We start from the raw sequence: 24,528 nt of genomic DNA, 5'->3' as shown, positions 1-24,528 counted from the left end.
ATGTAAATAAGGCAGCACCATGTCTCAGAGACATATTGTACATTATTTACATGGTATGTAAGAGCATGTCATTCTCAAAACAGTTTAAACCAAATTTAAACCATTAAATGATCACAATATTGTGTGTTGTCATGCTATTTTAGAAATAACATGGTCAAATGATGAAAGGGGAAACATCACATCCATATCAGAAAAATTAACAATTTTGAATATGGATGAATGCAGCGTTCCTTTATGCTTCCCTTCCCACCCAAACACTCTGAATGTCACATGACCCTATTGAGCGGTTCACCGAGCAAACAGCGATTAAGATTCTTGTTTGCTTCCAAGGTGTTAGAGGGTTAATATGATGCCAATGAAAATGTATCAGTCTCTGCTTTGTACTTTGTATGCCAACAATAGCCCATGGCTCTCAGTAATGGGCCAATTAAAACAGAAATCTGTTTTCTTGACTTGTTGCAGGTTGGTAGATTAAGGGAAACATACAGAAAACAGTAGCAGGAAGTAAAATCATTGTTAAAAAAAAAAAATTCTGGAGCCTCAGAACAGTCTCAGTGAAAATAACATGTGTTCTCTCTTATTAATTTCTTTAACAGATCATTCTATTTTAGATTTCCAAAACAGCCCACTAGGTTATAATATGGTCTGTTTTGCATATTACGTTGTGGTTTACGTACATTTCAGAGATAATTTTAATATGACACACCACACAGGGAACATAATAACACCACGCAATGACATAAACCTGAAGTGGCAAATACTCCTTGTTGCTTTCAACAAGGACCATTAGCTCTAATGGCATTTGTTGGGGACTGCCCATTACCCATATTGATTATGCAATTTAGCCAACTTAGCCCTATATTTAAAATTTTAGAATCCTCTGATCTGCCTGTTTCTTTAAGTTCTCCTAAAAGACTAGTTCTACATTTTGGAAAATATATACTTATTCGCTTTCTTGCCGAGAGTTAGATGAGAACATCATTTCTGTAAGTTAAATAAGAAGCTTGAGCCAAATCTAAGCGGGCCATCTCCTGGCTCCAGCTTAACAGACAGCTATTAAAGTGTCATTATTCCTCTCATCTTACCATTAGCTCTCCAAATATCGAACTATTCTTTTAAATTACCAACACACAATGACATTTATTGGTGCACTGCCCAACACTATTATGCAAATTAAACACTTAGGCCTGTGTCAAAAACTTAAAATTCCTCCTGATCTGCCTTTCTCGGGACACTGTCAAAATAGTGGGGAGGCAGATTAAGTTAACAGACATGCATTGCTCTATCAGCAAAGAAATAAATATTGGTCCCATGAACAACTGCTAAGCTCATAAAAATAATACAAGTTCCATGGCCTGCTGCAATACTGGCCTGGCCTCTGTTCAGTGGCAGTGACCCAGAGAGAGGTCACTCAAGAGAGAAGCCCTGGCCAAATCAGACAGACTGACTGAGAGGGAAACAGAAAGAAAAAGAGGGTCAGGGAGAAAGACAGAGAAAGATAGAGAATGAAGGAAGGATTTATAAAGATTTATGGTGTTGAAGTGTGCGGCTGTGCTGAAGGTCTTCACCACAGACTTGCATGATGGGCATAAATACTTAAGTCTGCTCATAAAAAAGCCCCCTCCTGCATCACTCTCTTTTCCTCTTTTAACCCAGAAGCACACATGTGGCTGACAACTGCGAGGCAGCATGATTCAGGTCAAGGAGCATCTTCAGACGCTAAGGTCAAAGCCATGCTCCATGCTTTTGAAGAATCGTAGATGTTTAGTTAATTAAGTAATAAGGGATGTCAATCAGTTAAAAACAAACTGGTGTGCAGTTACGTTCTATGGAGGAAATGTTTTCAATTGTGCGGGACTAAATAGTTCTACAAAATATTGGCCTGGAATGTAGGAAGAACAATCCTGTTACAACTTTACAAAACTGGACAATGAGTAAAACAGATTTACAATGTTCATGTAACCAAATGATTCCCTACTGTCTATTTAGAATTGACAAGCTCCTTGTCTTGTTGCTTGAGAGAAACTGGAAGATTAAGCTATATTTTCCAGGACTGGTACCCACTGTACAGCCAATATTTTCAAATAGAGAACCAGCTCCCGATTTTTCTTGAACCAGGGATCTCAAGTCTACTTTTCCAGGTACTGGGAGTCTAGCTGGGGAAGGAAAAGCTTAAATTTCCCTGGGAGTCTGGGCAGAGCCTGCAGAACTCGTTAGTGATATAAATCACGGGGCCACTCCAAAGTGGGCTCAGACTTCGTGGCAGGGAAAAGGGAAAAGTTTCCAGTGTGAGCTCATCAGTTATTTAGTAAAATACTGAAGGAAAATGTCAGTCGACAGAAAGGCTTGAACTAGCAGATTAACAAAAATGAAGATGAAAAAAGAAAAACGAGGCTCTGACACAAAGCATTGTATTTCAAGTGAGAGATTTGGCTAAAGAGGCTACAAGTGATGTTTTGGAGCCAGTAGCAATAAAATGTAAAATTCAGAAGATGTGTTCAAACTCTAAAATGTGTTTGATATGTCAGCATGTTTCCATCAGGAAAACAGAGAGTAGGGAAAGAGACAAATTAGAGTTGCCATAGAAACTGCCTGTCTCTGTCAAAGTACTTATGCCTTGAGGAAATGTTTTAATAACGTTTAAAGATCACAGAATTTACAGAGAATATTTTAGTTCTTTTTCTATACTTTTGGCAGATGGAAAAGTGTTAAAGGAAAAATGTTCAAAACAAGGTTGGAGAAATGTGATGCATTGTTGCATCTCAAATCACACCTACTACCCAACGCCCAACCCTTTCCCCTGTGCCTCAAAGCATAATTCCCTTGCTTTTCCCTCATCTTTAAAACAACACCAGCCTTCTTTTATAAAATCCAAACTGAAGTTAAATTTCATCTTTAGTAAATATATATTGCTGGTGTTTGTTTTGACTTTTGTACGTATTTGTGATAGCACTGTCTGGCTAGCTTAGCCTAGCTTGCTGGCTTCCACTCTCCAGATTTTGAATGCTATAAAGGGACAGAAGTCTTAAATTTTTAGCCGTAACTTACATAACCAATGCTATGTGGGCTTGTTAGAAAAAGGGGGAAAAAACATCTTGCATCAATGATCCTTGGCTATTCCGTATGACGATCTCCAGCCAGTAGCGCAGTTGACAGCTCATCTCCTAGAAACAATGGCTGTCAGATGTCAGTCAACTGATGCCATTGGAAATGTCCACCCAGACGTTTAAATCTTAGATACTGTTTCCACAAATACGTTCAAAAGTTTCATTATAGTTTACAGTCCTTTACACAAAAAGTGAGGAGAATTCAAATTTTTGTATTGCTCTATTCCATTTTCATCAATTCAAGGGGATTGGATTGGTCTCCTATTTTATTCTCTTACTTCATCCTTTGCTTACTAAATTTTACAAAGCAAGTCTGAAGGCCTTTTTCCAAATTCCTGTTATCATTTTTCCTGAATTTCCAGCTCCCATATTTACTCACTCCCTTACTTTCCCTCCCTCCTTTCCTCACTACAACTATTCCTCTCTCCTATCCTTTCTGCAGTCCAACCAAAAACCCTCCACTACTTCCCCTCCTCTGTCCCAGTTTAACTTTTTTCCCCTCCCTCCTTCTGGACAACTATGACTCCCTCCCAATGACAATCCATCTCCCATAGCCTGCCTTCTTCCACTCCCGATACTGACCTCTTCCTCAGGTTCCTGAGCCTGGGGGGTGTCATGGTGGTTGGGGGTTTCACAGTCAGGGCTGTAGTGTTCACAGTAGTCATAGGCTGCTCTGGGGTCTTCCACTATCAGCAGCTGCTGGATGTCACCCTGGAAGAAGAAGGAGAAGAAAAACAGCCTGTCAGCAGAATATAGAGTCTCTGTGAATTCCCACGTCAAAGTTTTCTTTTATCCTCAATGTTCTTCAACAGAGAACTCTCCTGGATAATTTATGATACTATAGGTCTATGTTATAGCCAACAATTTTATTCATTTCAACTTAGTTTCTGAGAAATCATGTTTTTCCAGTTTGGCTTGGCAAATGGCTCAAAATACTACAATACCCAGGAGCCTCAACCACTCTTGCTGTTGAGGAGAAGCAACTCAGAGGCACAAATTAAAGCTGTAGCCAAGACAGAACACTTTGTTATTGTAATTGACACCAAAACCCCAAAGCGTAGTGACCAAATTCACACAAGATTTATCCAGAATCTGAAAGCGGACTGATTTAAACTTATTGGGTTTCTACAAAACTTAATCCTCATCTTTCACACTCCGTTAGCGGTGCATGCACATGACAGAATTTTAAGCTCTTTAAGTGATTTGATATGATAGACTTCTTCAGAATTAGTTGACCTCATTCCTTACATTTTTATGTACACAGGAAACAGGTATAAAAGCCTTGGAAGTGCTCCAACTACCAATCATACCCCATAGTCTACGCTGAAAATGAATTTAACTTTTACTTCCTGAACCCTGGACATCCAAAAAACTTCACCTACAATACAACCTTACAATCTCCGATCTCTAAAATCTCTCCAGAGAACACTTTTTTTATTTCTTGAGTGCAAATAGAAACCAAATGTTAATGTCCATGAAGTATGCACCTTCTTCCTGATTACAACAGCTTTGCAACAATGTGGCGATAATAAAATGTGACCACAAAACTACAAGGAGGATGTTGTACAGTTCTAGAGGCAATAGTCTCTTGACTATTAATTACATATAACTTTATGGAATAAATCAAGGCTTTAGGGGAGTCTGTAAGCTTTTAAAAGAGAACTATTGTACCGTCCCCTCACTCAGCCATTAGGGACGGCAAGTCCCCTTACACAGCAGATAAATAACCAAGGTCTGCACTTATCTGAGGCCGTCTGTTTTTCATGAGCTTTTGGAAAAGGAAATTAGATCCCCACTCCGAACTCTTCCATCAGCCAAAGGCTCTTTTTCCATGATTGTCTCCTAAGGAATTTCTAAACCAAGAACTACTATGCCACTGATACACATGATGTTATCTATACCCATCAACCATATGGGCACCTCAGCTGACCTGCATCTACCTCTACCAGTGCTTCGACAAGCCTTTCCAAAATCCACCTGGAGTAAGTTAAAAAGAGGACAAATAAACAGGGAAAATAAGTGCTGTGTGAAGGTGAAAGGAGGCCGCGATCACGGTGGCCCCTAAAGAGGAAGCACATACATGCAGATTGCATTAAATTACAGGAGGCAACATCTGTACAAGCTTAGACCTCTGGAACACATTAGATATTCACTGCCTCATGTTCCCATCATACCTGACCAGTAAATCTCAACAGGTTTTGAAATGACAACCAGGAAATATAAACATGCTTAAATATTACATATGAGCTGAGGGATATATGTTCAGTAAGCTTCAGTTTACCTACTGTGTTATTTAATAGGTGTGCTATTAATAAATCAGTCGATATTGGTTATCACTCACTCATGGAAACCTACCTCCCACAAGAAAACACTACATTTTTTCTTATGCATGACTCCTTTGACATCATAACATGTCAGCGGTGTTCCATTACTATTGACATGATCTCGAAATTTAGAATAGACTGACTGTAGACAGATGGGGTCTCGCCTTGTTGTTCTGAGCTTGTGGTTCTTTACAGGTCTCTACAATCCAAAGGATCTTAGCGTAAAATGCAGATCAGGCAAGAAAAGCTCTCGCTCTCGAAGGTGACATGAAGACAATTTGAATACTACACATTTGTCCCAACCAGTAACGGCTACAAACAATGTTTTTTGCTGTTGTTGTCATAAAGCGATAGACTGTAGGAGATTTAAAAAAAAAACAATCGAACAAATGCACTCTATTTATCTCTCTCTCTCTCACGCACAATCTTGTTGATAATCAAGTTCATATCCTTCATACAACTTTATTAATTCTGCACTGGGTATTTCATGTTCATTCAAATGGACTGAATAACTTTTTTTACTCATGCAAATGAATATTAAAACTTGATTTAGTAACACTGTTAATTTGTTAGTTTTTATTCATGTATGTACAATTACCAGGCAACAAAATGTCTTGCAGGATTCAGCATTTAAGCTATTTGTGTGTGGATTTCTGGAGGGACAGGATGCCTCCATATAGCTATATGATAAGAACCTCATTAAAATAGTGCTGGACTGCAGTGTCCTAAAGGTTAAAGTGATCTTGTGACTGAAAGTTTGACAATTTGAACCTCAGACCATCAAAATTGTGAACAAAAACTATAATGAAAAACAGAATGACTCAAACTAATGACAGTCATTCAACCACGACATACTGTACGTGCTTTTTATACTAGCACAAATAGTTCCAAAGTCAGAGCCAGAAACTGAGATGACAGTCAAGACTGACAAGACACATTCAGGATAGCAAGACCTTTTTCTTTCCAACAGTCTGCTTCAATATCTGTGTTTATATATATTCTGTAAGAAAGTACAGTGTATTAAGAATGTGTTCAAGACAAAAGTAGGTGGAGATGTCCAGGAGAGTCCAAAAATGTCATACAGGGCTTGTCTAGAGACCACACACACTTAGCCCATTTATAAAGCTATTCAGTTATTCAGTCACTCCCATACTCCCTGATTGGCTTCTCCCACACCGTTCCCCCTCGCTTCTTTTAACCCTGTGTGATTCCCTTGTCTGCAGCTTGGTGCTTTTGTTGATGTTTTTGTCTGGAATGGATTGTGCATCTTTCTGGCATCTGTTGAGGTTCCTCCTCAGAGTTCCAGGAATGATCTACAGCAATGCCCTGACTCAGCTTGGAGCTGGCAAAGACACAATGGGATAAATTATCCGTCTAGGCTACACTACAATTGATCTATTAATGCGTCTGTGTACAATGTGCATGTGTGTGTAAATACAACATGCCTCAACCTTCATTTAACACTGCAAACACAACTATTCAACAGAAAAAGTGCATAAAAGGACAAACTGAAAAGGAAGAGCGTCTGACTGATCGAAGACAAAAGAAGAGTGGATTATGAAAACTCTCCTTCCATCCACATTCCACCCATAGTCAAAGCAATTTCAGAGTATGCAAAGCTGCATCGGGCTTTTGTCTAAAGAACATAAAGTAAACACAAGAGTAGTGGAAATAAGCACACCACTGTTTTTTCCTCCAGCGTGCAGGTCTCACATCTGATTTTAAGCTAACAAATGTGAAACAGCAGGCAGACACCACTAGATTTTCCCTGGGCTAGGTGACCCTGACATCTGCCGTGAAGAGTATCCCTCCCAACACATGGCCAACACCCACTGGGAACAGAAGTCACTTAAGGAAAATGACTGGCAGCTGGATGATCACCTAGTAGTGGGAGGTATAAAACAAGACCTCAGCAGACCATAAAATGCGTCCTTGGCATCACATTGTTAGCAGAACGTCAAATATGAGCTTCCGAATGCCACTCAGAAGGATAGAGGTATGGGGGAATTGTGATAAAGGAATTATGGGCATGCATTACCTCATTCACAAGAAACAAGGATGTGACTGGCCTCAAAAATCAAGACGTTCAGTAACTTCGAATAGACGCATATAGCTCCTGCTGGCAGCGCATCAATGATGACAGCAGGCACGGGGGGGGGGGGGGGGTTCCCATCCTGCCTTTGTTGGACTACTTTTTAGGTAATTAATTTATGACTTCATCTACTTTAGAGTTTCAAATTTAATAGGGGTGCCAGCCTCGTTTTTGGCCTTTGAGACATTTTGCCCTGACTTAAGCCTCACAGACAGACCTTCTTCTTAGGCTGTGCTTAAATCTGAACTTGCTAGCGTGCAGGGCCTATTTCATCAATACTGCTATCTTACCCATGGCTCTAACACATGGCTCTTTAAAAAAGCATTTCACTGGTAGACCTTGTTTTGGCCAGTACAAATTCTGAGGAAAACATGCCTGTGAAGCTTAACAGATGCAGCAGTGGTTTTGCATTTGGTAACCATTCAAGGGGCATAGCTGAATTCCCTTGAATATATTCCCACGTCTGTGCTTGTGTTTAAAGTGGGTGCGTCAAAATTAGGAGACATTACAAACTAGAATGAACATCAATTTGTGAATCTCAGGAGTTTGAGTCTCAGCAGTAAGTCTTAAGAGTTAATGTCTTGGATTTGACTTGGATGTGGCCAAATGCATTCAATTTCCTCTACACTAGAGCTGAAACAATAGATAATTAATCAATCACAAGATTAATTGGCAACTATTTTGATAATTGATTCATCATTTCAACTGTTTCAAGAAAACAGACCAAACATTCTCCGGTCTGAGCTTCTCAAATGTGAGGATTTGTTTCTTTTCTCTGTTTCATATTATTCTTAATCGAATACATTTGGATTTTTGACTGCTGATCAGACAAAACAAGACATTGAAGACATCACCTTGGGCTGGGGAAATTATACTGGTAATTTTTTAAAACTAATTTCTGGCATTTTATAGACATATACTTAAACAATTAACTGGGAAATAATTGGCAGATTAATCACAAACAAAAATGAGGCCACTTTGTAGCCCTAATCTACACTATACACAAATGTTATGTAGTTCCAACTAATGCCTACGAAGCAACATGTAAGTATGTAATTACGTGGTTGAAAGATTATTGTCTTGTTGGCCAGGTGCATCAGGTCACCAATTTGCCTCTAGGAACAGCTGGGGGATATTAAAGCACCTGGAACACACATTTGGAAATATGCCCAAAGCATCTGCAGACTGACCCACTAAAACACAAATGCATATTATGCAGAGGTTTTAAAAAAAGGACGTCAAAATCACAAATTATATGTCTGTGTGATCAACTGGTATCTAAAAACTTATAAAGTACTTATAAAGTCACCGCTATTAAAGATACAATATGCATACCACACAACAGAATTCCATTTGGGTTGGGAATGTACAGTTTCTCAACTGGGTATAAAAGATTTTTTAAGGGTTTTTACAACAGCAATCCCACTTTGAGATTACAGTAGATGACAGTATAAAGTGTATATTTACATCCGACCTTTCAAGAAACAATGTCCAAGTTACTTAGTTCAATCCACAGACCTTGATGTGTGATTTCATTCATTTCATTTCATCAAATGAAAATTGACAATATCTCTGTGACCTACCCATGACACTGAACCTCCCCTAGCATCATCAGCCAGATGTGGCCAGCTCAGAGGCCTTGTGGAATAGTTCTGCTCAAATGAACAGTTTTTTAAGTTTCACTCTTGCATATGTTTTTGCTTTTCAAGTGTATATTGTGCAAACTTGCAGTATCTTTTGTAGCCATAGCTTACTTCTGTATTTTCTTTATTTTATCTCTTGCACCCATCTCTGCACACACTTGACACACTTATCATCTAAAAAGCCTGCTGTTCCAAACTCTGGGAGGGGAACACAAAGAACAAATAGACAGATGGAATTTCAAAACTGTACAAGGACAACAATTAACCAAGAAGCAGAGAAGAGGAAAATGTATAATACTCTCCAGATTTCTCCCAGCTTTTATCAAATGCAGCCTTTGTGGTCAGTGCAGGGATAAGATTTCTTTTCAAGCACTGAGGGCATACAAATGTCTTGCACCCTTCGAATATTAAAACATTTCTTCTGCCAGTAGCTCACAAAACTGTTGAACTGTTTGAACCATCTGCTTGCTTGTCTGCCTGCCCTTTCTTCACTTCTCTTTCTCTTTCTCTCTCTCTCTCCCACCCCTTTTCCTCGCTCTGCTCTTTTCCATCAGCAAATGTTAAGAAGCACCTTGGGTCCATTACTTCCTGGCTGTGCTGGGAACTGTTAGCGATGGTCATATGTTTGGTCACAAGCACAAGGGACAAGAGGGTCAGATGCGGGTATAATTTGAAAAAGGGGGCACTTTGGGAAATAACTGGGATTAAAAGGGCAAACTGGTACTATAAGATCTTTTCAGAACTTTTTTTTCCCTTACATCACTGGATCCATAGGGAGTATACCTCCACGCGGTATGAGACTCGGAGAAACCACACTAATATCATAAAATCTATATCAGTAGAAGACAAAAATGTAAAACAATCAATCAAGTAAAATTGACGAAAATGAGAAAAAGTTAAAGAACAAAGATACTTTATAGTAATCTGTTTGTTTGCAGATATACATGTTGAAAATATCACATATGCGGTGCCTGAAGACCTTCTCCGTAACAGTAACACAAATACAAATATGAAATAATTACTATATTCCTATTACACAACCTTAACCAAAACATTTTTGTGACAGGTACTGGAGGGTGAGAAGTGACTGAGACAGATGAGAAACAGTCAGAAGTTTCTTTTCCTGCCAGCTCAACCATAAACAACAATTCAATTTAAGGTCTAGAGCCCATCAGAGCCTTGTTAGATTCTCCTGCCAAGGACTGTCCTGCTTGAAGGGCAGCGTTTTGGAAAAGCCAAGTATGCAGTAATGACAGACACATAAACAAACTATCTTCGCCTCTCTCTCCCTTTCTCCCCTTCTCACACACACACACACACACACATGCACATACTTTTATGCATGCATGCACATACATATCAACAGACACACATATTTACGGAACAAACAAATAATCCTACCCAATCCTTTAAAGCCTGAAGAATGGATTTGCAAAAAATGAGAGGGGAGATGATTTCACTTCACATATCTTGTGGCATTTATTGAAAAGAAGAAAAAAGCGAAGAAAGGGAAAAAAGGCATTTGGAGGCCTGGTCAGTGAGCATATCTCTTAAACAGCTGTGCAGTCTGAGCCAAGACTAAGCACACACTGATCATATTTTCCCCTAGCATTCACTCTCCTCTGTGCTTCCAGCTTTGACACCTGCTTATGCAATCTACTGCAGTAAGGTAGCCATGTGCTTACAGCTAAAAGAAGTTTTAGTGAGAGAGCTCACAGCAAACCTCAGTAATTAAACTAAGGAATGGCTATAAAGTTGTGAAACTCAGGCTTGGTACACTAAACAGCCACAATTTCTTAATCTGTTAGTCTTTAGATGGCTGTAAATGTATCATTTTTAAAATAATCCAATGGAAGACAAGCTATAGTAAATTGCCTCTTGTTGGATCCATTTACCAAAGTAACTGGTAATCTGACTAGTAGTTTTCAATATGTTTTGTTCTCCACCATCTGGGAACCACTACATTACTCAGAAGAGCATATTTACCCAACACTTACACAATAAAGCCGTCTGGGAATCCTAAGAACCACTAAAAAACAAATACTGTAGATTTATATCACAATTTAAATGCAATTTATATATACAAGACCTTGGAAGAACTGGTCTCAATAACCTAATTGCAAAGATGTTTCAAATTTTCACAGTGTGTCTAGATAATACAGCCAGCAGTTTTCCAAAAGTTTCCATAGCCTCTGAGGTATAATGATTGTAGTATACCTCCAGAGGAATAGATGTGAAATAGATGCCAAGGTATAATCCCATAAGCAACAAATCCTGGACCAAACGCATGGCTTACATCTACTTTTGCAAACTTTGTTTGATCTATAGGAATATACAGTACAATAACTGACCAAGTCCCTCATGGCCAGTAATAATTTTTGCCATTAGCAGTGCAGTTCACCTACAAGTAGCCAGTTTGCAATCAACAAATCTAAGGCAATTAAACTTGAAGTGGAAATACTTACAGTTAAAGATATGGCTGAATGTCTTGCCGGGCCACCACAGCATTGCTTTTGTGTGATAAACTGATTAAAAACCACCATGTAATGGGCAAAAACCCTCAAACCTTGGAACAAAAGGAATCATTTTCTCTTTCTCTCCAGGTTTTTAAAAAGAGAACAAAACAAATTACCTGGTAATTCTACATCATTTAGTGTAATATATGTTCAAACAAAGAACACTCACAAAATCCAAATGGTTGGTCTTAAATCTGCATTAAAAATAGAAAAGGCTTGGTGAAAGTGCTATACTACTTTTATCCTCTCCACTCAACTCTCAATTACCTTAATGACAGTCCCAACTCTAATGACCATGGCTTTCACTCACTGCATTCTTTACTGTTCATAAAGTTATAAAACTAATTTACTATGGTTGTGTACTTAGTTAAAATAAATGCCAAATGCACAAACATAATGCAATAAACCACATTGCCTCTCCTTATCATGACCTCTACTTGTCAATATGTTTAACCTCCATATCTATCAAGGTGATTTGTTTGCCAAAAGCCTATCAGTGAAGAAGAGTGGAATCCCATTTTCAAGTGGATCCTCTGTAGAAAGTCCTCTCTGACCTGGAGGCAAACATTTTGCAGGCTGTTCTACTTAGCAAGCATTCCACATGCAGACATCAAAGAGAGGCTATTGTCTTTTGTACTAGCATTCAGCTCACATTTTCCACTGAGCTCAGAGTTACCTGTGCTAAACCTGGTAGCTTGGATCTCCATCTCATAATCGCAACCTCAGTAACCATAACTGAGCTGTGAATTCTGATTTTGAGCTTTGATAGTCACAGTTATTGAAGGAATATCCTGGAATCAACTGACAAATAGAGGCAAAATTCATGTGTGTGAAACAACACACTCTACAATATGAACAACTGAAGCTTATTAGGACTCAGTCTTTCTTTTATTAAGTCAACTATTCAAACAAATCCAACCAGTGTTGAGAGAAAAGAACACTTTCAATAACACACTGTGCAAGTAGCCTTTCCACAGACATGGCTCTTGCCAAGTACACAAAGCCAATATTGTTGTTCTGGCCAATAAAATTCACCATTTACTGTATGCACAAGTTAATGAAAGACAAATAAAATGTCTGGCCTTAAAGCGTTTGGTCTTAAAGTATTAGACACTAAAATTGTCCCCTTTCACAATAGTAAATGAGATTCATTGAGACTAAGATTCACAATATGCTTTCAATTACATCCATACCGAACCAGAATGGACAAATCACTGGCATCTAGGTAAGCCTTCCAAACTCCTTCAAAACATAATCACTTCAATCTAGAGGTGAATGTCTGCATTATTTTGTGAAAGACATTCCTGTATAAATGGTGGAGACAGCTTAAAGCAGACTTTTGAAGACAATAAGAGCAACAATGTAGCTAATCTAGCCATTACGTCTACCAAAGTCTTCTTCAACCTAGGAAAGCATTATGTTAAAGGAATAGCTCAGTATTTTGGAAGGTACACTTTTTTGTTTTCTCTCCGAGAGTGAGGTGAAAAGACTTGCGACTGTGCTTTGAGTATGAAGCTGGAGACACGAGGTGTTGAGCTTAGTTCTCTCCAAAGTCTAAAAATACGCCTCTTAGCACCTCTAAAGTTCATAATAAACACATTGCATCTAATTTGTATAATCAAACAGAAATGTAAAAGCGAGATTTTGAGCTTTTACAGGGACTTACGTGGTGTAAAAATTGTCAATTTTTTTTTTTGCTGCAGTGATGCTAGACTAGCTGTTTCACCTTGCTCCCTTTCTTTATGCTAAGCTAAGCTAAGCTAAGCTAATTGGCTCCTGACTACAGCTCCATACTTATGACATTTAACTCTTCTCATCTAATTCTCTGGGAAGAAGCGGATAAGCATATTTCCCAAACTGTAGAGCAATTCCTTTAACAACACCATAGCCATCACAGGCAACCAGCCTAGCCCATGTGAGAAGGAATTCAATATTGCCACCTTACCTCAAAGACTTCTTCATCAAGGATTCTGGTGCCAAAGACAGTAATGCCCTCTGTGCTGATGATGGCCTTATCGCTTCTGCCGAGCGGCCTGGTCACCTTCTTCTTACAGTCCACAATGATGGTGACTTTCTGTTTCTCCACGCTGATAGCTACACGATGCCATCTGTGAAGCGCAAGATCAAAGGTCATTAATACAACCACTTCCACTTAAGACAATCACTAGTGTATTAAAGGAACAGTGTGACTAATTGGGTAAAACGCTTATTCTCTTTCTTGCCAAGATTTAGATGACAATTCCATTCTCATATTTGTACACTAATTATGAGGCCAGCAGCTAATTGGCTAAGCTTAGCATAACAACTGGAAGCAGGGGGAGACAGTTAGTCTGGCTCTGTCCAAAGTAAAAAAAAAAAAAAAATCTGCCTACCAGCAACCGTAAAGCTCAATTTTTTAAATGTGTGACTTTACAGGATAGAGCCAGGCTAGCTGTCAGCCCCTGCTTCCGGTCTTTAAGATAATTTAAGCTAATTTGGCTGCTAGCTGTAGCTTCATATTTAGTGTACAAACATGAGAATGGTATCGATCTTCTCATCAAACTCTTTACAAGAACAGAGAAAGCTGAAACACTGCTGTCGCTGTTGAAAGAGTATATTTCAGTGGTATCACAATTTACACATTACAGCACGCTACATTTTGTAAAACTATAATTATAATGTGATTGTTGTACTGAATATTTACACTGTAATGTTTTGTTTTCTAATACAATTCATTACAGACGAACAACCACACATGGAATCGTTTCAAGGCATTCCTGTTTGCATTTGTGCGAATGATTGATGGTGACTTTTAACAGTGATTTGAATCAGCGTCACTGAACAGCTATGCAATTTATGAAGATCCTGCCCATTACTGCATATCAGTATACCACTGCTGTAAATAATCTGGAAAAGAAAAGGCAGTCATCAATTTTCTGCCAGCAATCTATTTGTCATTACTGTTTGACTTGTTCCATATGGTAATGACTGAACAAATAATGGTGATAATAAATCCTAAGAGCTGTGTGTCAGTTCACCAGGCTAGGAGCACTAAATACAGTCTCTGTGCTTGAAAAATACATTAAGCAGAGTTGTATTTTCTTTAGCATAAAATATAACCTATTAATCAAGATAAATTACTCAAAATGGGCGTCAAAATGTGCTGCTGTGAGCTGGTCAACAAAGACTTGCAACAGACTTTTTTGAAAATTCAACTCTGAAAAGTCAAAGTCAATCTGGTACATTGGGACACAGAAATGCAAGATCCAGGAGATATAAAAATCTACCACCCACATTTGACCTCCAGTGTGTTCAAGACCTCTTGAGAAACAGCCGGTCACTTACTTGCCATCAGCAAGGTTGATGGAGCGGAACTGAGGGTACTCCTCCGGGGCAGGCTTGCCATGCTGGTCCTCATACAGAAAGATGGGGGCACGGCCCACCTCCACACCGAGCTGCTGGATGCCTTGCTTGTTGTACACAGACAGCAGGAAGGACTGGAGGCCAGCCTTGGGCTTGATGGTAAACAGGATGGAGAAATCTTCTGGGAAAACCCCCCCTGAAGGTGGAACAAGCAGCAGGCATGTATGTTGATATGTTATCAACCAGACCAATGAATACGCAGTTAACAAGATCAAGGTAAATGCACCTTTTTTGTCAGAGTATATTTAACGTCTTACTGCAATGCTCTGGTTCAGATCTATATAATTATTAATACATAACTACAAAATTTGTAAACTTAATTCAATAGTTCTCGTGGGGATGTTTGGTAGTAGAAGTAAAAGGTTTTCTATCATCTATTAGGATGTTGCAGTGAAGGTTTATAACCTATCTCCCTTCTTTAATTAAAAAAAAAAAAAAAAAAAAGTTGAACATTTTGGCCAAATTGCCTTTATGCTTTCTTGCACTGAGTTAGACAAAAAGATGCTACTGCCAGCCGCCAATTAGCTTAGTCTTAGTAACTAACAGTTAAAATATTACGTGTAATTTTTACACTTAATTTTTTAGACAGATTAAAAAAACGAAACATAACATGTTAATCAGTGAGATTAAGAGGTGCTGGTAAGCTGATTTTGTGACATTTTGTAACATATGGGCAGAACTTTCCAGTCTTTGAGCTAGGCTAAGATGAATGGGTGCTAGGCTGAGTAGTTGCCAGCAGTAGGTGCATATTTTGCGTAAAGTCAAACTAATCCTCTAAGTTAAACATTACTCTTCCTTTCTACCCCTATCTTACAGAAATTATGGAACTATACTTCTTTGAAAGGAGACCTCTTCATTGGACTATATTAAACATATAGTAGCCACTTCTAATGCAAGGCATTCATGTGACTGCATTTCACCTTATGCCTTGTCTTTTACACATCAGTTTTTGACTGATGTCATTACAAGAGCAATTGTATTGTAATGACTAAATTGAATAATGGCAAGTTTATTGGTTCTCTAACTTTCTCTTCTCATATTAAAACCAATCGTCTAGACAACTGGACCTGGAGAACTGTTTATTAAGGAAGCTGAAGGAGAACTTGGCAATGCCCTGAAAGGACTCAGTAGTGGTGATGTAGCCATATTAATTTTTACAAGGGCTGTAAATATAACTCAAAACAAAATAATTTTGAAAACCATAAATAACTCGGTTCCATGAAAAACTAACTCATCCTGATCAAATAAAAGTCACATTATTCTGACTGAGGACATTTTGACACTTTTGCTTTCATGGCATCGCCAATGTTTCACCTCTCTAGCTTAATTATACTTTTCAAATTTCCGCTCCTGAAAGCATAATGTGTGCAGGTAACTGAAGCCAAAAATCACAGAAAACTACTTTCTAATAACTCAACTTATTTTGTACTTTGAAATCAAGTCAAATTCGAAAAGACAACCACGCACTGTTGAGACAGGGACAATTTATTTAACAGCACTCAGCTCCTACTAAATTTTTATTCACTATCTTGCCAATTTTGAGTTGAATAAGCAACTGGGGGCTCTTTTTACAGTTTGCCCAAGTAATAGAGAAGGCCTCCTATGGACGTGAACTTTAATGTTCTATATCATAAGACAATTGATTTATGCTTTAAGTACACAATGTTTCATATTCTGGCAAGATTGGAAATAGACAAAAAGCTTATTTATATCTGTCCACAGATCATTGGTTCTCTGCAGCCATGATTAATGACAGAGGTCTTATCCTCTATAGTTAATTATCAAATCATCAGATTAGCTGATGAACAGTAACAAGTGTAAGGAAGAAGCAACCACCTGTCAAATACCTTTTCTATTTCTCTGAGTGAACTCCTTCCTGATGAAATAAATATGACTTTATTTTCATTATTGTTTTTTTTTTTTTTTTTTTTTTTTTCTTTACAAACAGCCGGGCAACAGACTTTGAGTCAGACATTACACACTCAATATGAAAACTCTGCTAGATTTCACTACATCAGCCAAATACAGCATAAGTGAGTCTGCCAGCAATCAAACTTCAGGAAAGACTCTTTATTGACAAGATCAGTCCACAAAACATCAAAAGAAATATTCCTCTCATTGATTTGCTGTAATAAACTATGGGATTCTCCAAATATGAGATAACAAAAATCTGGTGTTGTTCTTTGTACTTGAGTCGTGTGTTTACATGACATACACCATGTGTTAAGTGACTCTCATCCCCTTAGGGCTATTGGATCCCACTGAAACATCATTGCATTTATGGGCGTCTTCTAGAAAATAATTGCTGAAAATCTGCACTGCATTTTAGAAGACAGGTGTTTGTCGTGAAGGGTTTCATTGTAGCTATTTAGTACATCATTTTAGCAATTTTATTGTGAAATAGAGATATCTTTAAGATGTTTCTGTTTTGCTGTTAAGTGGTTCAAGACAGTAAACAAAATAATCAGTTTGACTTTCCTCCAAACAATTATTTGTTTGAATAGTCATCTTTTTTAAAAAAAAAAAAAAAAGTCAGGGTAATGTAACTCTTTTTATAATGGGATTACATGTTGATCTGTTAAAGCTGCATTTGCAAGGAAAATGAGATCCCTCCATTTCACCAAATTGTTCAAATTAAATATCCAATAAACCTGTATATTCCATAAGTAAGTCCTAAAGTGACCATGCAAATGCAAACTGCCTCTAAAACAGAAGCAGGAAAGCAATCCTCGTGCTTTTTTTTTTTTTATTATAAAGCTTAACAAACCATGCGAGCAGTACAAGGTGTGTCCAGAGTTTGGACACACTTTCTCATTCAAGTGAATGGGAAAGTTGGTCATCTGTGGGATGTACTGTAAGGGGTTAGGTTACCTGGGAAGAGCTGTTTGGTTGGAGCGCTGATCTGAGCCTTTTTTCCCACTCGGTAAGCAATGTCGGGTTTGGATCCCCTCCGGAATGTGCAGAAGCCTGTTGTTTTTCGTACTCCTTCAGGAGAGCTCTGGAAGTCTAGCACTTTCAGTACATCCACTGGTTCAGCTGGGGAGGTAGAACAAAGAATTTATTTTATTACCCAATGATACTTGGGCAGCCAAAAGACATAACATTTGCATCGTTGTATCTCTCTGGGGAGCACATTTGTCCAAATCCTCTGTGTTGAGTCAATGTTTCCCAAATGTCAAATCTTTTTGGGTGGCACATCCGAACTGCTTTGTTCCCACCCCAAAATATGTTTGGTATTTTGTTTTTTATTTTTCATACTTTTTAACCATGGCCTCAGGGATGGCAATGTCAGTCTCTTAGTCAGCTGGTCCACTAATTAGGTCCAGACTGAAATATCTCAATAATGGGCTTTTGGATGGAATGCCATAACATTTGGTACAAACTTTTATGTCTCTCTCAGGATGTTTGTAATAACTCTGGTTAATAACTGGTGATCCCTTGACTTTTCCATCAGCCTCAGTTGTACTTTGTGTTTAGTGCTAATTAGCAAATGTTAGCATGCCAACATGCTATGAAAGCTCAAAGCGTAGTTTGGTTGAAAGGTCGTCTGGGATACTGCATTCATATGTAGCTGTATAGATTAGAAAAATGATTTGCCCAATCAGAAGTCAGATTGTAATGTAATGATATTTCACAAGCATCACTTAAGTTTCTCAGTCTGCTGGAAACACAGCCTTTTGTAAGTGAAAAATGAACACTCAATTGACTGCTTAAGCCGCAATGTGAGTTAAACTAATTTAATTCACTATAAATTCAATTAAACATAAAATACTGAATACATACATTAAAATATAAATAAATACAGTAAAGCAAAGATGGTGTAGGCCTCTATGTGGTTAAAGAAAAAAATGCTTTTTATTATAAGGTATTATTACTGAACACAGTGTAAAAGCTGCATGTATTTTACAGTCCATTGTAAGCGTATTTCAAAAGTTTACAGAAAACCTAATAGGACCTGGCATTTTGATGATAAGTCAACATTTACACCAATCCCTTTGCCTACTCAGGGCTTGTTGGCCAATCTGTCAGTACAACTAGTTGTTCTTTTATGAGCTACTTTGGCAGAGGAGCAGTAAAAATGTTATGTCAGCAGATATAATTGCACTCAACCTCCTCACCTCCACAATCACCCCCATAGCCAAAATCTACAGCGTCTATGGGATGATAAAACTCATTGCTGCTGATCACTGAGTCTTTGGAATAAGGAGATCACAGAGGGGGGGCACTTTATGAGCTTCTTAACACTACTAGACTCTTTTCTATCAATGGACTTGGAACTCAGGGGTGAAACTACTGTGCAATGCAGTCGTAAACACTGTTTCTCATTTCTTCCCTCTCCTGCAATTGTCTAACCACCTTCATTCCTGAGACTCATGACTTTTACTTTACTCATTTTAGTGTTTCTCTCTTTCCCCTTTGTAACCATTTTTCTCTTAAACCGCTATCTCTCCCACTCCCCACAGCACATCATTAGTCACACTGTGATTATGGGGAATTTAGAAAGCCTAATAGGGTATGTTTTAAGGCTAGTGTACTGTATAAACAGGAATGTTGACGAACGGTAGAATGTTATTTCAGATTTAATGGCACGTCTGCCTCAGGCTGCATTTGCTTAATAATATAAAGTTAGAGGAGGCTATTAATTTAAGGTCAGTATGCTGTGATGGATGGATGTGCATACAGAGCAGTGCTAAGAAAAAGGGCATGTTTGAAGAAATCTTTTTATTCTGGCTCATTTGTCTTTTCAGAGAGTCAAGAGGCAGGATGTGTCTTCTTCAAAGACCCAGCAATGATAAACAATGTCTGAATGGTCAGCTTAAAGTCCCACTGGGGAGATAAGGACTTTAATTGAAATCTCGCTTCCTAGGGAAAAAAATTAGATTCATGTGTTTGATACTGGCAAGAAAACATTGTGGGAAAATTATTTAAAGGGATCAGACAGAAGCTTTTTTTTGGTCCACATTGCAGGAAATCTCTTCAGCTGCCGCATAATACTCCATAAAACTGCATGAACCAGGAAGAGACACATAGGTGAACCGTAATAGCATACACTGGTGGAAAAAATACAATTTAGAGTAATATAATGTACAGGAATGGAGTGTAATAACCTTTTTTTTTGCATCGCACATATGACTTTGCCATCAATGGAAGAACCATATGTTCTTTCTTTTTATGCAAAATGTAGACTCTAAACTGTGTTATGCTATACTTGTCTCACAGGCCTCTTCTATTTTTTCCATAATCAAAGCTAAAGAAATGTTATAATAAAAATATCCGCCTGTTTATATTTTCCTTTTTTGTAAGTCTTATGGCACGTGAAGCCAGGAAGTGCTGATTGTGCTGTTCCTGTTCACTTTCAGTGACCAGGAGGGGGTCTGATGGGTGGAGCTTTAAATCCACATGCTGAACCCATTATGGTGCTGGCACCACTCCCTATACCCCCCTAACTAAAACATACACAAGACTAAACTGAGAAGGCCCCATCCCTGTAGCTACTTCTCCTGTGACCAGAAAAATAACAGCTTGAGTGGTGAATCAAACTCGCCTGATTCAAGCACATCCTTGGGGATTGTGTCTCGAGTTTTAGTTCGTTTGAAGTTTGCAGATCTACTCTTTAACTGATGGAAGGGACTGGAGTAATTTATGCTGATATGTGTCCAGATCATCTGATGCCACAGTTCATGAAATAAAATTGTCGAGAGTATAAGCATAAAGAAAGCGAGACTACTGGGAAATCAAGCAAAGCAGAAAGTCTTTTCTTTTGATTAAATTCAGTCCCATAGTAACTTTTATCAACTGAGAGGGAGATGGAGTAAAATTAGGCTTCATGACAGACATAGCAAAAAGAGTAATTTAAAAGACACTGGGTTCATTTTGTCCTAAAGCCTATAAGACTGACTAAAAGACAGACAGAATAAGATACAAATGGGAGATACAAAACGCCAAGTTTTAAACCTCACACCAAATGCCTCATAAAAAGGAAAATAGTCTGTGGGTCTTCTGAATATTGTCCCAAGTACAGAGCTACTGGTTCTTGAAAAAAAAAAAGAAAAGCTTGGACTAAAGGTCTCTTTGTGAGTTTCAGAATGCCTTTCTGCATTACTGCATACCTCAAGGCCTCATATATTCCAGATGTGCTGAATTGGCCAGGACTCCCCCCCCCCCCCAACCACCACCACCACCCGCACCCCTGACTCTTCAGCCCCTCTCCTTCCACAACCATTGCTTCACAGAAGCCCTGAAAAACAGGCAATATCCCAAAACCATTAAAGACCCAAAATGAGTATGCATAGCTTTTTAAAAGCTTTTCAGCCTCACAGGAATTTGAGCCAGCATGCTATGCCTTCAACATATCCTGAAAAAAAGACTCCTCTTCCACCCCTCAGAAGGAATAAACCATCTTCTAATGATAAGGATGGAAACCACAAGAGAGAGAATACAGTTCTTTCGTGCGAAAGGTATCACAGGAGCTCCAGACTATCCACAGCCGTGTCTGAGGGGTATTTTTCAGTCTCTGATTTTAATGACACATCTTGCTGACTGCTGTCGGAGTCTTGTGATATACTGTCTGCCATGTTAACAAGCTACTAACATGACAAAGGAGTGTGATTTCCCCTGAGGCTGTGAAGCATGTAGTAACACGAGAAACCTCTGTTAAAATCATTTAAGAAATTTCACCAGCAGACCCTGACACATTAAAATACCATTTTCAGCTGTATAGGCAAAAATTTCAGCACTCCCTGTCTCATAACTCATCAGCCATACATTTGATGTTTAAGTTTGGAGTTGTTAAATCCACAACATTCTGATTTAATGTCTCTGTGGCTCTGTGGTCATGCAGCAGCATCTCGGGATGGCTTGCCGGTCTTTTTCGTGTCACTGCCATCTACTGAGAGTTGGCAGCATAGGCAGCAATTAAAGTACATTGGAAAGCCTGTAAATGTTTGCTAGCACATCATGCAATTATGGTTAGTTTAAATAGTCAGAATGAAGAAAGATGGGTAATGGGCAAGCCTTGCCGCTGTGGTATTTGCTTTCATGATCTTTTCATTTTTGTGGAGCAATTTGCCCTCTGCTGAATAATTTCTTTATGTATCATGTACAGTACTCCAAAACAATTTTTGGTGAAACAGTATTATGATAGCAAATGTTTAGACAGGATGAAGAGAAATGCCCTAATTTTGTATTAAGGCTTTGTTACAAGAAAGCAGGTATCTTAAAGGATGCATGATAACTGAGCTCATAACCACAAATAGTAAGCATCCAGCAGACACACACAAATTTGTCCTGGCTAAAGCTACAGTACAGTATGAATGTCTGTATGACTTCAGAGACAAAGGAAATATTCTTCAAAGTAAGAAGTAGTTAATGTGACCCACAGAGAAAATACTTTTTTCCATCTACGCCCCTTTCTTGGACATAGTGGGAGCTCGGATAATGTGGAAAGATGGTGGTCCTTCAGGCCAGAATATGAATTTAACTCCCAGGATTCACTCCCACAGTGTTATGTGTAGTGCATTATAAACTCTCAGAAAATTCACAATCAAATGTGTAAGTTTGATATAAAAATGTGCTACAGTAAACGATCTTGACATCTGTCAGATTGTGATATCAGCAAGGCAGTCCTATCAGAGAAAAAGAAACACACAACCTTAGGCAAGTGATGCCTTTTACGAATTTGATTTCACCACTATGTATTTAGGCTACTACTGATATCTGGGTCAGACTTTACGTACTTTACTCATCTGTTGGCTGATGGTCATACCACCGAATGCCGTGCGTAAAAGTTCTGCGTAAAACCATGACGCTTTCCAGTAGTACTGCCAAGTGGTGAAATGGAACTCCAATACACAAAGGTATTTTTTTTCTGCGATTATCTTTTCCGAAATCGCACAGTAGAGTGTGAATTAGAAAGGCAACAAGTGCAATCAGTACTCACTGATAATTTATACGCACACGCTTTACGCGGACCATTAGAGTATTTGTGTCAAGAAGAAATCAACACTATCAATCCTCTCCTGGCTGACCACACCTGGATTACAGACTTTATTTACTTAGAAGAAACTAAGAGAGAGCAGCATCTCCGTGCCTGTGCCAAGAATAAACCGTATATCACTTTCAATTTAACATCAATTTAGACTCATTAAACATCAATGTGTATACTTTAAGGTATGTTTTTTTTTTTTTTTTTTTTTTTTTTTTTACTTCAGTGTCCTAAACAAAGCATACAGACACAACTGACGTCACAGCAGACTACTGCAGGGTCATATGACATAGGCTAAATTAACTATTAACATAATCATAAGGTTTACATTTCCTCGAAAATTAAAAAAGAAAAAAAGTATTAATCCGTTGTATTGGATAAGGGGTCTACTCAGCATTGAAAAGGTGTACAAATTGAGTTAAGGTGAGTTTGGTTTCCCAGCGACTGGCAATCAACTGAATTTCATTTAATAGGTACCTAAGCCTACTACCTATGGTCAGGCTGCCAGCCTTTAAGAAGCTCTCAAGCTGTCCAGGATGCCCTGGAGGTGGCACAGTTACTGCGGAGGGTAACATGCATCTTCTTACCTGCTCTGACATTGGCAGCTTGTAGTATTAAAATTATTGTGACTACAGCGGTTAGCGTTGAATCCCATAGCCACCTTTTCGTTTTCCACCTGGTGGCCCACCTTTGCATCTCCATGGTGAGCGCCCGTAGCTGTACAAGAAACGGGCGACTTTTAATAAAATTCGATCCCTTCCACAATCCACAAAAGTGTGCTTATACTACAGCGCCATGTGTGATAGTATACCGATGCCTCTCACAGCCAGACTGGGCCCTTCAGATCCGCTCCCCCTTAAGCCCAGCTCTCAGACTGATGGTAAAGGGCTTTCATGAAAAAAGCGCACACCACTATGCTCCCTGAGAGTTGCGCACAGTCAGGAGGCTGGACAAGCGCCGCAAGAGTGAACCTGAACCAACTGTAATACTGACACTGGAAAATCCTTCGTTCATCAAATCACCAGCCGGGAAAGTTGTCTCGGGACCCGCCCCCTAGGCTTTGAAAGAGGTCTGAACAGCATCACTACATCCCAGTGCAACTTAATTACAGGACACAGTACTGTATCCTAGACAGACAGCCTTCTAGAAACGGCAATCCTAGAAGCACCGAAGAACACACTTATTCATCATGTTAAATTAGGTACAAAATGTAGATAAAAATAAGTGCCACATTTTCACAAAATTCCCAGGAAGAAATATGCTTATAAACGTGGGCATGGAGCATTTGATGGAGAAGGAGAGGCAATAATCCAAACTAAATGCAACACACTAAATGCAAAGTAAGTGGTGGGGTGGAGTTGTTATTTTGGTTTCCTGAAAGACTAAGAATGTGAAATGAGAGACTGAATAGACCTACATGTGCCAATGGCTAATATAAAAACCTCAGTAGCCAAAATAAA

General features: G+C 38.7%; 1 protein-coding gene across 2 annotated transcripts in view; it reads right to left on the bottom strand.

The window, feature by feature from the left end:
* Nucleotides 1-24,055, bottom strand: part of LOC137194466 (collagen alpha-1(XI) chain-like) — an 89,167-nt gene extending 65,112 nt beyond the window's left edge. The window contains exons 1-6 of one of the 2 annotated variants that reach the window (XM_067606378.1): nucleotides 23,880-24,055; nucleotides 23,656-23,785; nucleotides 17,956-18,120; nucleotides 15,007-15,220; nucleotides 13,628-13,790; nucleotides 3,690-3,818 (exon numbers count right to left, since the gene is read on the bottom strand). In XM_067606378.1, coding sequence (XP_067462479.1) covers nucleotides 3,690-3,818; nucleotides 13,628-13,790; nucleotides 15,007-15,220; nucleotides 17,956-18,120; nucleotides 23,656-23,770 — 786 coding nt within the window. In that variant the 5' untranslated portion in view covers nucleotides 23,771-23,785; nucleotides 23,880-24,055. Of the gene's footprint in view, nucleotides 1-3,689; nucleotides 3,819-13,627; nucleotides 13,791-15,006; nucleotides 15,221-17,955; nucleotides 18,121-23,655 lie in introns of both variants that reach the window. The other variant, XM_067606377.1, reaches the window with a different exon arrangement.
* Between the last annotated feature and the right edge of the window lie 473 nt (nucleotides 24,056-24,528).

This window comes from Thunnus thynnus, chromosome 12, assembly GCF_963924715.1.
Source record: "Thunnus thynnus chromosome 12, fThuThy2.1, whole genome shotgun sequence".
Classification (NCBI taxonomy): domain Eukaryota; kingdom Metazoa; phylum Chordata; class Actinopteri; order Scombriformes; family Scombridae; genus Thunnus; species Thunnus thynnus.
Note: the sequence above shows the minus strand (reverse complement) of the source record. Positions and strands in the feature narration are given on the sequence as shown.